The sequence below is a fragment of the Geospiza fortis genome, unplaced genomic scaffold, assembly GCF_000277835.1.
Source record: "Geospiza fortis unplaced genomic scaffold, GeoFor_1.0 scaffold16, whole genome shotgun sequence".
Classification (NCBI taxonomy): domain Eukaryota; kingdom Metazoa; phylum Chordata; class Aves; order Passeriformes; family Thraupidae; genus Geospiza; species Geospiza fortis.
This window is the reverse complement of record NW_005054302.1, coordinates 6,582,971-6,595,534: the sequence shown is the minus strand read 5'-3', so window position 1 is coordinate 6,595,534 and position 12,564 is coordinate 6,582,971. Positions and strand designations below refer to the sequence as shown.

Genomic DNA, 12,564 nt, shown 5'->3' with positions numbered 1-12,564 from the left:
TAGAATTAATCATTCCTTATGATCTTTATGGATCTGTATTCCCACTGGTGAGTCTTTTTATGATCGTGTTAACTCTTAAGGGCATTTATTTATTGACTTATTTAAAAAAAACCCTTAAGCCTGCTGCTGCACTACTTGTGCAGATAAGTGTAGTAAAACACAGGGAACCAGTCACTTAATTCAGAGTGATAGCAATGAGTACAAGTTCAGGATCAGCTTCTTATTTTTCCCATTTTCATTTTCTGATTGCTCTTCCAATTTTGTTTGTTTTCTTCTGAGCTTAACTGGCAAGTATTAAACAGTATAAGCCTAGAATTTGAGCAAACTTTGACTGGTCAATATTCTTTGCATGGGAAAGTGAATTTTATTGTGGTGTCTTACCCCTGTTTGTAACTAATGCTCTCTTTTTGATTATAGGTGTGGTGACCTATATACAGAGTGTTAGCAGAAAGCTATTCCCTGTAAAATTTCACATATGGATCCAAACTCAAAGTTCCTCCCTCCTCCATTCCATTAATTTTTCATGGCTCCCTTATCTAAAAAACTTCATTTTTAAACAAGCCAAAACTACTTAGGATTTAACATCTTGATATTTTGATGCATAAGCTTATCTTGGGACAAATGCTGTTATGTTCTCCTGTTTAATACCACATACACAAGTATATGTGTATGTATGTAAAAAAGATGTATATGTATCCTTACACCTTTATATACATACATGTTTATACAAGTACATATACATATGTTCCTAGTTTTTTTGGTAGCCTATGTTTCCAATAATGATTTTAGTCAAAATTCCAAAGTATAGATTTCATTTAGGATTAATAAATCAATTAGTACAGCAATGGGAATTTATTGTTGTAAATGTATAACAAATATGTGCTGTTTACAATAAACTTAAAATAATGTTTCTAATTAGCAAATGGAATCCGACATTTTCTAGCTGTCTCATTAAAATGAAATTAGATGCAGAGTTGGAATTTTAATTCCAACATTCACCTTTATTGTTGATACATGTTCCTGAATGAGTTCCTAGACTATTTCACTAAATGTCCATGCAAATGAAGTTGTAAAACATGGAATCGAATCTTGTTAATATCCCTTTCCAGAATTATGACATTGAAAGAAATTCAGAAGGAAAAAGGGGATTATATCAATTTATCCTCCTCTACTTCATGGATTTCTACACTGTTTGCTGTGAATGATTATGTCCTTAGCGTAAAAGTAATGTAAGAAAAAAAACCCCAAAAACCAACAACAATAAAAACCCCAAACCCCACAAACAAACAAAAACAAACAAAAAAACCACCACCCTAGAATACCTCAGTTCCTTCTATAACACAATTTAATATTTCTAAGGCAATTCAAGGAAAGGATTAAAAATATTAAATAATGGCTTTAGGTGATAACGGTAGGGAGGAGTTTCAAACAAATTTGCAATCGCATGAGGCCATGCCTAATAGCTGTCTAGGTCTTGCTCCAGACCATTTCTGCTCCAGATCTGTGAGCCTTAAAGAAAAAGGCAATTTTTGAAGAGGTTTAAGGGAAACAATTCTCTATGTGGATTCCCAGACCAAGCCAACAAACCTGGGCCTTTGAACGTGAAGTGTTGAATGTAGAGACCAGCTGTGCACACCTACCTCCTCCTGCAACCAGCACACAGGAGGAGGGACTTTTTTCAGAGAGGTTAGGACAATTTTGATTCTTAGGCAACTTGAGGTCAGCAGTGGGAAGTGGGACAGACTCAACTCACTAATGAACTCCTGGAGTCAGGTCCACCCTGGAGCTCCCACTCCAGGGAGTGCTACAGCTTTGTGAAGGAAGAGCAGATCTGGGACAGGCAGCAGGCAGCAGCATGCAGGACCTGTCTTGTGCCTTCAAGACCCCCATCACTTCTCCCCTTCTGCCCTTCTGAGTCCCTCAGACCCACAGAGGGGAGAGCAGAGGCAGAGATGCCAACACACAGAGGATAAGAGGAGGAGGAGGAAGAAGAAGGTGGAGGGAGACAGCCTTGGCAAACAAAATTTGCTAAATGCTGTAATTAGATGGTCAGACTTTATTGCACAGATTTTTGTCCCCTGTCCCTTAGCTTATATTGGGACAGTTAAATATTTACATGTATCCATACAGTTTTCAACCTTATATTGTTAAAGACCATCCTTGTATCTTTTTTGGTCTAATTTTCCAGAATCAGTCTGAGTTCTAATCCCATCGAGCCCTTTCATCCTACATGGAGTGTTTACTTCCTATTGCCTTCACAAAAGCAAATGGATACAAGTGATGCAAGTCTAACTTATGTCTTCTCTAGAAAAATAATCCCCTTTTGTTTCTCTAAATAGTACTGAAATATGCAGTTGATAGAAAAACAAGTATACAAAGATAGTGAAGGACATTTCAGCTAAGCTCTCTGGTGCCTTATTTGTGCCTCATGTAGAGTGCTGACCTAAGTAAAAGCTTGATCTGCATCAAATGTAGTGAACTTCACTGACTTCCTTGAAGATTTATTAATGAGAGGCCAAAGAGTCAGGCTGCCAGGCTACTTGGCTGCATGAGTAACTGTAAGAAACTCACCCAGTCATTCTGGCATGATGCACAGAAGATGGAGCTGATCAATAAATTCCAAATCACTTATTTTCTCTGGAAGATTATCAGAGTCTTGTATACAAATAAACAACTACCATGCAGATCCAAACTCCAAACATAAGAAAAAGCACAGGAATTAAGAGATTTGAGAATATCTTGTGCACCATGTTCCAAGAAAGGCCTCAGAAGTAGTCCTTTGTTGGAGAAGGTTACGAAGGGAAGGAAAAAGGGCAATGTAAAAGTCCTTAGTTTCATCTCATAGAAAATACCATGTTTTTGCATGCTTCATTAATGCTCCCTGGTCTACTGACTAGAAACACACAGCGAGTCCAACCTTCAGGGGTCAGCAGTGCTCAGGATATCTCTGAACTGCACTCTAGGCACTGTGGGGACTATGGAATAAGGGCTGACTCTGCTCAGAATTAATCCTGCACTTTTAGGTTGTATGGTTCGGAATCTGAAGAGCAGCTAACTGAAAATCAGCCCCCATCTCACAAATACCACCAATCACCAGGGCTCTTCTCTGAAATAAAGCAATATTTCATTCAGAGGGTGCACTGAGAGATTATTCTTGTAAATAGATTTGCTAGATTGCAAATTCTCAGTTTACTACCTTGTTTTGAAATTAGATAAAGTAGCCTTTTCTGAGCTTTCCAGTGCAGAGAGTCCTGTGTTTTATGAGTGATAACATTCATTTTTGGAAAGCCTAATACTATCAGACTATCTGTATATTCTCTGGAATAAAACTTGCTAAATGCAGCAGAGTTTCTGTGGCTGTGCCGAAATACAAACAGTATAAAGAAAGGCTGCTGCTTCACTCTCATTTTTATGCCCAGTGGCCTTTCATAGACTGTTCTGCCTGAATTTGAGTTTTAGTAGATTATCTTCAAATTAGAGCTCAGGATGTACTTAAAATTTAATGCCTTCCTCCACTAGAAGCCTAACAATTTAAATGCAAGGGAGCAAAATCTTTATAGCTTTGCTCTGTCTTGACAATGTGCTGTTTATGGACTCTTTTTAGCATACACAGGCATACATGCATGCAAAGCCAAGAGGTGGAAGTGAAATGACTCAAACAATGAATCTTTCCTGTTAGAACATTATTGCTATTCCAGGCTTTCTTATTCTTGTTAAAGGACAGTGGATTTAATAAAAAGGGAATAAGAAGTGTGATGGATAGGAAAATATAATGATGACAGTATAATAAATTATTGCTTACCATTTCCTGAGTGTTTGCAAAATCTGCCTCTTTCGAGCTACACTGCACCAAAAGCATTATATTATTAATCAGGGCAATACTCCATTCAAAAACAAACAAACAAAAAAACCCCAAAACAAAACAAAACAAAAAAAAACCAAAAAAAAAAAAAAACAAAACAAAACAAACAAACAAACAAAACCCCCAAAAAAAAAAAAAAAAAAAAAAAAAAAAGAGGAGATTTTCATCTCATTCAAACAGTACATGATACACTACTAATGCTTCTGCAAATACAGAGGTATGTTGATATCTGATTAAAAATACAGTCTGAGCCTTAGCACACTGTCTTGAATGCAGACTTTTATTGAATACATTATAAACTACTCTTTATCTGAGAATCACAGCCATAACCCCTCAAGGTATTTTTATTTGACCTCGAATGAACATGAAAAAGGGGTTCACAGAGCAGCCATTTCTTTGCTATTTCTGCAGCATCTCTCAAGGCAGTGGCAGTGCAGCTTTAGTGTAGAAAGTGTTAGTGCTTCTGAAACATGTAATTAGAGTAAATCTTGAACTGAACTTGACTTTATTTTTTAATGACACGATCTCAAAATTACTTTGATCTGCATTAATGCAGTTGCTGGAATAAAATTACTTTCAGTCATTAAGTGTTTTGATCCCACATTTAGCTACACCATCCAGTCTTCAAGAACTGATGCTCTTTTACACTGCAAGCTGTCTCTTACCCCTATTACACCTAGGAGACTTACCACTAGAGAGTAACATATCTTGAATCCAGGTTTAGCCACAAAGTAGTCATCGGATTTGAAGGTTATCTTTATGTGATTTGTCCTTGATGTTATTCTTGGAGGTACTTCCTTGTGTCCACACCACCGTCCTCGAATAACTGTGCTGGTCTCTGATACATCTTCCACTTCCACGAAGTCATACCTGAAAAAGAGTATGAAGAATTAGTTTCTGCTGACTCTGGTTACAGAGGGTGCTTGCAAATTGACAGGAGCACAGCTGGAGACACAAAGACATCTGTCCCCTGTTCTCTACTCCAAAACATCAGACTAAATATTACAAATGGTGGACAAGTTTGTGTGCCACTAAATACACTCAGCTGCAAGCTACTGCCTGAGTGCTCAAATGACTGATTTCTGTGCTCCTGGAACATGACAGTATTTGCTACCACGTTAAAACAGCAATAAGAGGCACTTGCATGTGCTTAGTATACAGTAAGCATATACATTGTGTTTCATGTGGTGGGTAAATAATTTAGAGACCTGGTAGAATATTATTTAAGGCAAGCTGCCCAACCTGAGCAGCTGCAAGCACTTGTGCACTTTCTGGTGGTCACCCAACTCCCTGCAGCAGCAGCAGCCACAGGCGCCAGCAGTGTCGGTCAGATGGCTATAGAGGGGCAGCCACTGTGCCAGGAGCAAAGGGAGATGCTGGAGGGACACAGGGCAGTGCATGATACTGAAAGGTGCTTTTTAAGACCTTCCTTGTAGGTGGCACATTGCTCCTGCAGCTGGTTTGGAAAGATTTATGTCTAGCTTTCAAGCAGGAAAGCATGGTGCTGCTCTGCGTGCTGCAGTGGGGAGTTCATGTGCGTGCTGCAGTGGGGAAAATGCAATAGCACATCTTGCTCTGTGAAAAGTCACATCTTGGCCAGGCACCCATGCCACAGCAGGGGTCCCTGAGCCCAAAGAGGGCTCTGCCAGGAGCAGAAGCCACTAAACCCCAGGGATGAAGGGACACAGTGGCAGCACTCACTGCTCCAGTCTGTGCATTTGCCTGCTTGGGTATAAATGACCATATAAATAAATACATAAATGAATACAGTTATTGAGCTGGAGAATAAAGGGACAGAGAATGAAGTTCTGCTTTTACTAAATCTACGACAAAATATCTCTCAATATCTTTGGAGGCAGAATTAGGCCTCACACGTTGCTGCCAGTGAGGCAGAGGTGATGACAAGAGGGGCAGCTTGAGTGCCATCCTCACAGTACAGTTAAGCCTTAAAAACCTGGAGGTCTTTACCAGGAATATTTTCTATTATCAGAGCATCTGCTCCCTCCAAAGAAGGAGTTCAGGACTGTTGAGTGATTTTTGCTAGCAATGCACTGCTTCCCACCCTCAAGTCTGTGAGCCAAGCACCCTCCTCCCTGCACAGTTGTGGGAGCTGAATAGCTCTGTAAATAACAGACCTGCTTTTCTTTTTCTGCTGAGAGCCCATGAGATAAAAACCACAAGTACTATAAGTACTATGTGGCTTGATAATATCAGCTCCACTGCTTTTCTATTCACCAACACCAAATTGCACAGAACAGAAAATAACAGATCCACTATGACCACTTAAATCTGCCCAAACTCTGCTGAAATATTCTTTTTTTGAAGCACATCAAAATTTAGTGTCAGGCAGAGGTAAACTTGTCTCAATCTCCCTCCACCATCCCAAGCTCCCACTCCTTGATGGCAATGGATGTGGTACCCAGCAGAGCTCACAAGCATCCACCCTGGCTCCCTGGGAAGCATGGAATTGTGAATGCCTATTGCAACACAAGGGGCTGTGGTGTTCAGCAGCAGATAACCTTGTAAGCTTTGGTGAAAGCTGTCCTGACTGGTCTCCCAACTTTTGGAAGCCAGAAGCCAGACTAAGCAGAAAAAACAGGGGAAATCCATGGACTTTCAAGGATTATATCTGCTTTCCACAGCAGAGGCTTTGCTGCAACGATCATGGAAGTAGTTGTATTCTCAGTTGCTTCTGTGCATCCAAGGAGCCTCAGAGGCCGGGTAATTTAATTGCTTTTCAGAATCATCTCTTATCAAGTGCCTGTGGAAATGCTAACAGCACTTCTTGAACATTCTGTAAGACCTTGAATATTTCCTCTCCTTCTTCAGAAGCTCTGAAGAAATATAGCTCTGCTAAAATATACCTTTTAATTCCTCAGCCTGAATGAATTTCAATCAGGTCAGTCTTAATAGTATGCAAATTACAATAATTAGCATTAATAAAAAATTGAAAGAAAACACTAGGAAGTTTCTGGAGAAAAAAGCTTAAGGTCAAAAGCAAACACAAAAGCAAGGTAAGGTGCAGAGGTCCTGAATTACTTGTCCAGTATGCCTTCAAGAACATGCTTGGCTCTGGGCAATCATTTCAATTAAAACAGTCCTGGCTGTCTCTCTAAAGCAGCACTGCAGGGATTGTCAGGGACTGAAGCTGCAGAAGGGATCTAGTTTTGAAAAATATATTGAGCGTTAGCAAAACATCCAAATGCATACGGTATTCAAGAGACTTAAAGCCATCACAATCTGTCTGACCAAAAAATTCCTCCCTCTGGAAGTAATACTACCCAAACAAAGGTCTTCCAGAAACTCTAGGGAAAGTTTTCCTGCAGAAAAGGATGTGATATTTCTCCAGCACTATGGATGATGGAAAGTCTTTGCTTTTCTCTGCATTCTAAATTAGCTGCTCTGGAAAAAGCAAGCAGACTGTCTTCCAAGATGCTCTCCAAGCACATAATGCCAGTAACAGCTTGACTTTCCCTCACTGTGCCACCACCTTTGATGGCTTTTGACAGACAATACTTCATCTTTTTTTCCACAGTAAATTAGCCCTCTGTTTCAAAGTTGCAATGCTTTAAGGTCAGCCACAGTTTATCCACTATGTAAATATTAACAGGCTGCTTCTGTGTGCATTAGGCTCTGAATCTGGGAAAGCATTTGGGGTACTGGGAGGTTACTGTTGTTACTGACTCTGCTGCTGATCTTGGACCAACATCACCAGAGCAGACCTGCCAAGGAGCGGGGAAGGAGAGCCAATTTTAGGCTGCATTCTTTTATTGCTACAAGGAAAACAAACCTGCAGGAATGGTTCCCTCTATCAGTAATGCAGAAAATTTAACAAAGAAAAATAAGGAAAAAAATCCATCCTGTAAAATGCCTGCAGAGATGCCAAGTCCTACAAACACAAATTAATTGACAAAGATAAGATAAGAAGAGGCTGGGTGTGCAGAAACACTAACAACCAAGTTCTGTGCATAGATAAGGTGTAAGTAACAACATGATCACACAGAGTTGGAGGCTGAGAATTGAGCATTTCAAGTAAGCAGCATCACAGCAATCTGCCTTTTGGAGGGCATGGGAATCCTGAGCCTGTTTTCTCCCACAGAAAAGAAAGCTGAATAACAGAAATATAAACACATGGATTTATACTGTTTTAGTGAATGCTGGCAAGATTTACCTCTGTACTCTACTAATGCAAAACAGTTTATCCACCTAGGTTAATCAGCCAGATCAGCTGAACTTAAGGTCACTTTTGCTTAAAAGTGACATTAAAACCAAAGCAACTGGGATATGGTAGGGCAGATTTACAGATACATCAGCATGCATCAGTACACTGACGTTTGTGGACCCACATTAGAAAATTTTAAAAGGAATTGTACCAGTGAAGAGTAAAAATACAGATAAGCAAGTAATTTGAACATAATACTATTTTTCAATACATTTTTATCTGTCCCTTACACTCCAATATAAATGCTTACCTACTCACTCAAACCTTCCAGAGCCCTCCACCTACTGAAAAAGATGTTTCTTGCCTGGCTGAAATGCGACAGAGGTGATAGAGGACAAAATCCTATTAAAGTAGCACCTATGTTGTTAGACAGCTGGATTTGAGCATACAAGTACCTTGTGCTTAAAATGTTATAGAAGGACTAAAACCTGACAAAACTGCTTTGGGTCCAGCACAGCTCAGTTTATTTATGATCTCAAAGACCGATTTCAACTGGGAGGGCCCCTTAAAGGTCTGTCCTCCTTGCAAGGACATCCTAAACCCATCCAGAGATGCCCCGATTTTGCTTTGCAGTCTCATGCTAGTGAGCTCAAAGGTATTAAGAAGCCTTTGGCAAACTTTCACTTGGCACTCACCTGCAGATCTCATTTTCGGGTTCCTCCAGCCCAAACTGATTATCAAAAGCCAGCTGGATCCTGGTGCTCTCTGGGGAGTGGAGGCGCCATGTCAGCAGGAGGTTCCTGGGGTAGCTGCTGGGGAAGCGAGGACTGTGGATGCAGCCGTTCCCTGCCACGCTGATGGTCTCCTCCTTTCGGTACAAGTCTGTGAGGTGATTGCTCTCTGTTAGTAGTCACAACTTGTAGAAATTAGTATGTTGTTCCAGTTACAGGAAGGCAAAAAACACAACAGTTTATAACACAGCACAATTATTATTAGCATTTCAAGTCTATAAAATGTTGGGTCTAGGAGTAGTTATTATTAAATGGGAAGTACATTGTGTTTTCTCTTAATTCAATCCCCTATTAAACAGTAAGAACAACAGAGCTCAAGTATATAGAATCTTTATTTTACAAGAAATTACAATTATTTTTTTACATTTATATTGATTATATAAGTTCATTCTCACCACTTTGGTTTTAAAACAGAATTAAGCTTTAATAAAAGCTGGAGAACAATGAAGTAAGAAAGACTGAAATGAAAAATGTAAATAATCTTGCTTCCCAAATTTTGTGCTCTGGGGAGCAATGCCCTCTGAACAAAAGCAGCAATGAAGGACTGCAGAAAAGTGAGTATGGGTGAATTTAAATTTCTTTACTGTGTTTAAGTATTTCCTCCCAGAAACATGTGTAAGGTCATGTTTTGATTTTATTTATACGGTTTGAACCATTTTCTGCCTATGGTCTGTTTACTCAAACAGCTACTCCATGCTTATACCAATGTAACTGAGGCCAGATCCTATCCCATCAACCATCTTACTCAGTAACTTCAAGACAAATAGCCAAGTCTTTACTTAATTAAAAATTCCACAATTTTTGCCTGAGCAAACATTCAATTGTTCCTAAAGTTTACTTTTACCGAGGTAAAACCTCTGCTGCTGTAAATCCATGGCTCCAAGGATTACAGGAACTGTGTCAAGACTCAGATCTCTAAAAGCCAAAATATCTTCTCAGTTGCACCATGCACTTCCACTGCTAAGCTGTTTCTGATATGGGAATTTGAGTCAATTTGCATCAAAGAACTGCAAACAACCATTCTTCTGTGCATTGACAACTTTAGCATGGGGAAATTTTGAGGATCAGAAGGCTCCAAGGCAACATTCAGACGACAGCAGGTTTCAGTTCCCTGTCAAGACATGCATCCCTGAGCCTCCACATGTGGGACAGCTACCTGTGTTCCTTCCCCACATGATGTATGGGGATCTACATGAATTTGGACACTTGTTTGCATGTAAACACCCGGACTCTGGTGTCTTTATCTTAAACTGAACATCACTCCACTCTGCTGAATGCCACACCAACCTCCAGTTCCACTGCAAGCAATAGAAATAGAAAACTGGTTCCTTCTCCTGAATCTGGTTACTGAGGAAGAACAAATGAGGGAAAATATCTCCACCAGGCCACTCTGTGAACACTGGAAATACAAAACCAAAGCAACCAGCCACAGCCATCTGTCACACACACCAATCTAAGTCTTCACTTTTAAAATAAAAGCTAATGTGTGACTGAATTTTTCTAAGATCTTTATATGAAATAAATATACTTGTTTTATAAATGCTCATTGAAACCAGGAATCCAGACAAATGGTACAAACTTCTTGATTAGTACATCTATTTTTCAGGTTGCTTTTCACTGGTTCCTGGCTGTAAATACCTCCCTGCATGCAGCTGTAAACAAAGCACGGTTGTCTAACCATTCATTGTACTCTTCTGACAGCACAGTAATTCTAGCTCCAAACAACCTGAAACTCAGAAGAAAAAAGTCTATGTTTCTTATAAAACTATCTCCACTGATCTAACTGTGACATCTTTCTAAGATACTTTCACACTCTAAGCCACCCTTTCTAAACAAACACAGCCCTAGTTCAAAAAGTGCAGAACTAGTCAGTTTTGTTTCGTTCTGCTTTAACCAAACAATTTGCTTTGGAAAAGTGCCAATTTGGTGAAAATAAAGACCACCCACCTATTAGTTTTGTTGCGATTTTCATCAGGGACATCTAGACTGAAGTCTGTTTTGTATTTGCTTTTATTCTAAAAAAAGGACAAAAAAGACATCTGTGGGGCTTTTTTCCCCTGATCTGGAATGAAACAAAATGTCCAGCCAACACTACTGAGCTCTTACTGAAATCCTGAGGACCTCTGAACTCTGAAAACACCCAGTACACTATGAGGACACTATTTCACAGGACTTTATCCAAAACGTCCAAGAAAAGGGATAAAAATAAACCAGATTTGATGATAACAAATCTAGTGAAAAACAACCATTCCCTAAGTCGGAACAAAAGTTACTGCAGTAAAACATGGCAAAACTCATCCTGTGCCTGAGAGTCCATTACTCTTCTTTCTTGAACAGCAAACTATTGTCATTTTCCCTCTGTCACCGTGCACTTCACTGTGTGGTTCAATCTGGTTCATGATTCTGAGGGAAAGGTTCCCTTTTCCCGGGCAGTCCTAGCACAGGCTTTACTCTCGTGTCGTCAGCTGCTGAAATTAAGAGTTCTGGAGACAGTATCTCTGAAACGTGCTCATACATACACCCCCAAACAAAACATCTGTGCACACAGCACACCAACTGAGAATGAACACTATTTTCTCTCTTGTACATCAAAAAGAGGGTCTGTCACAGCTTTTCATTTAAATTAAACTCTGAATCGTACAGACTACAGTGCTATGCCTACAAGGCAGTCACACCTGACCAAGACCAGTGCTGAAATGTCACGGCTGGCACAGCTCTGCAGTATCCAAGTTGTACAGGTACATGAAGCAATAGAGCTGCACGTGTTATGAAGCTTATAAATCAAAGCACAGTGACTTGTTATTTCCATCATGGTAAACGCAGCAATTATAAAGTCATTGTAGAGGAAAGGCTGGAGAGAAGCATGGGGAGAAAATTCTCACTATAGAAAAATTAGAGATATTTAAATATTCCACTCTGAGGAAAAGCCCTTTCCATAATGGAATAAAGTATGTTTGACAAGAATGGCCATAAATACTATTTCTATAGCCCACATGGGATGAAATCTAAAGCTATTCAGAGCCTTCACCTGATGCTGGAGCAGACTCTTCAGGAGCTCTGAAACAGCCTGATTCCCTCTCATCCTCCTCACCATGCACTAAATTACAACTTGAAGTGGTGTAGCCAGCACTGTAATCAAACACCACAGAATTTTCTAAGGTGATTTTCATTAGGATTTCACAGATAGAACACAGTCAACACAGAGCTGCTCCCAGGAGGTTGGCTCCTCATGAATCATCAAGCATCTGGGAAACAGCTTGAGGAGATGTGAGCAACTCTCGTACCTTTTGTATCAACAAAGCTATGAGACTAAAATAAGACCTTTCCAAGCAGACAAGTATTGTCCTCATCAAATACACTGGGGGAGCTCATGGGAATCACACATTCACCAAGGAAAAGTTGGGACAAAAAACACTTAATAAAAGATATAAGCAAAGGAAAAGACAGTGCGAATTTCAAGGCACTGAACTGTCCCATGTTGCAACACAACCCAATGCAGCACTACACCGTGTCCTGGATGTCACATTCTAACTGTATTCCATAATGCTTTATGGGAGTAAATAAAACACGACAGTGCATAATGCACTGCCTGTCACACTTACTAAAAAGCATATAAAATAATTTCACAATGAATAAAAGCAGGTGCTAAGTCATAAGGCAAAAAGGCCATTTAGGCCATAAACAGAAGGAGGATATTCTAGATGGCAGAAGCCTCAAACACATCCTTGCACTGGGGGAGAAAAACTATC

General features: G+C 39.9%; 1 protein-coding gene across 1 annotated transcript in view; it reads right to left on the bottom strand.

Moving 5' to 3' along the window:
* PDGFD (platelet derived growth factor D) overlaps positions 1 to 12,564 on the bottom strand; it is a 96,400-nt gene that overhangs the window by 49,885 nt on the left and 33,951 nt on the right. The window contains exons 3-5 of the mRNA XM_031066055.1: positions 8,720 to 8,924; positions 4,552 to 4,732; positions 3,803 to 3,844 (exon numbers count right to left, since the gene is read on the bottom strand). Coding sequence (XP_030921915.1) covers positions 3,803 to 3,844; positions 4,552 to 4,732; positions 8,720 to 8,924 — 428 coding nt within the window. The remainder of the gene's footprint in view (positions 1 to 3,802; positions 3,845 to 4,551; positions 4,733 to 8,719; positions 8,925 to 12,564) is intronic.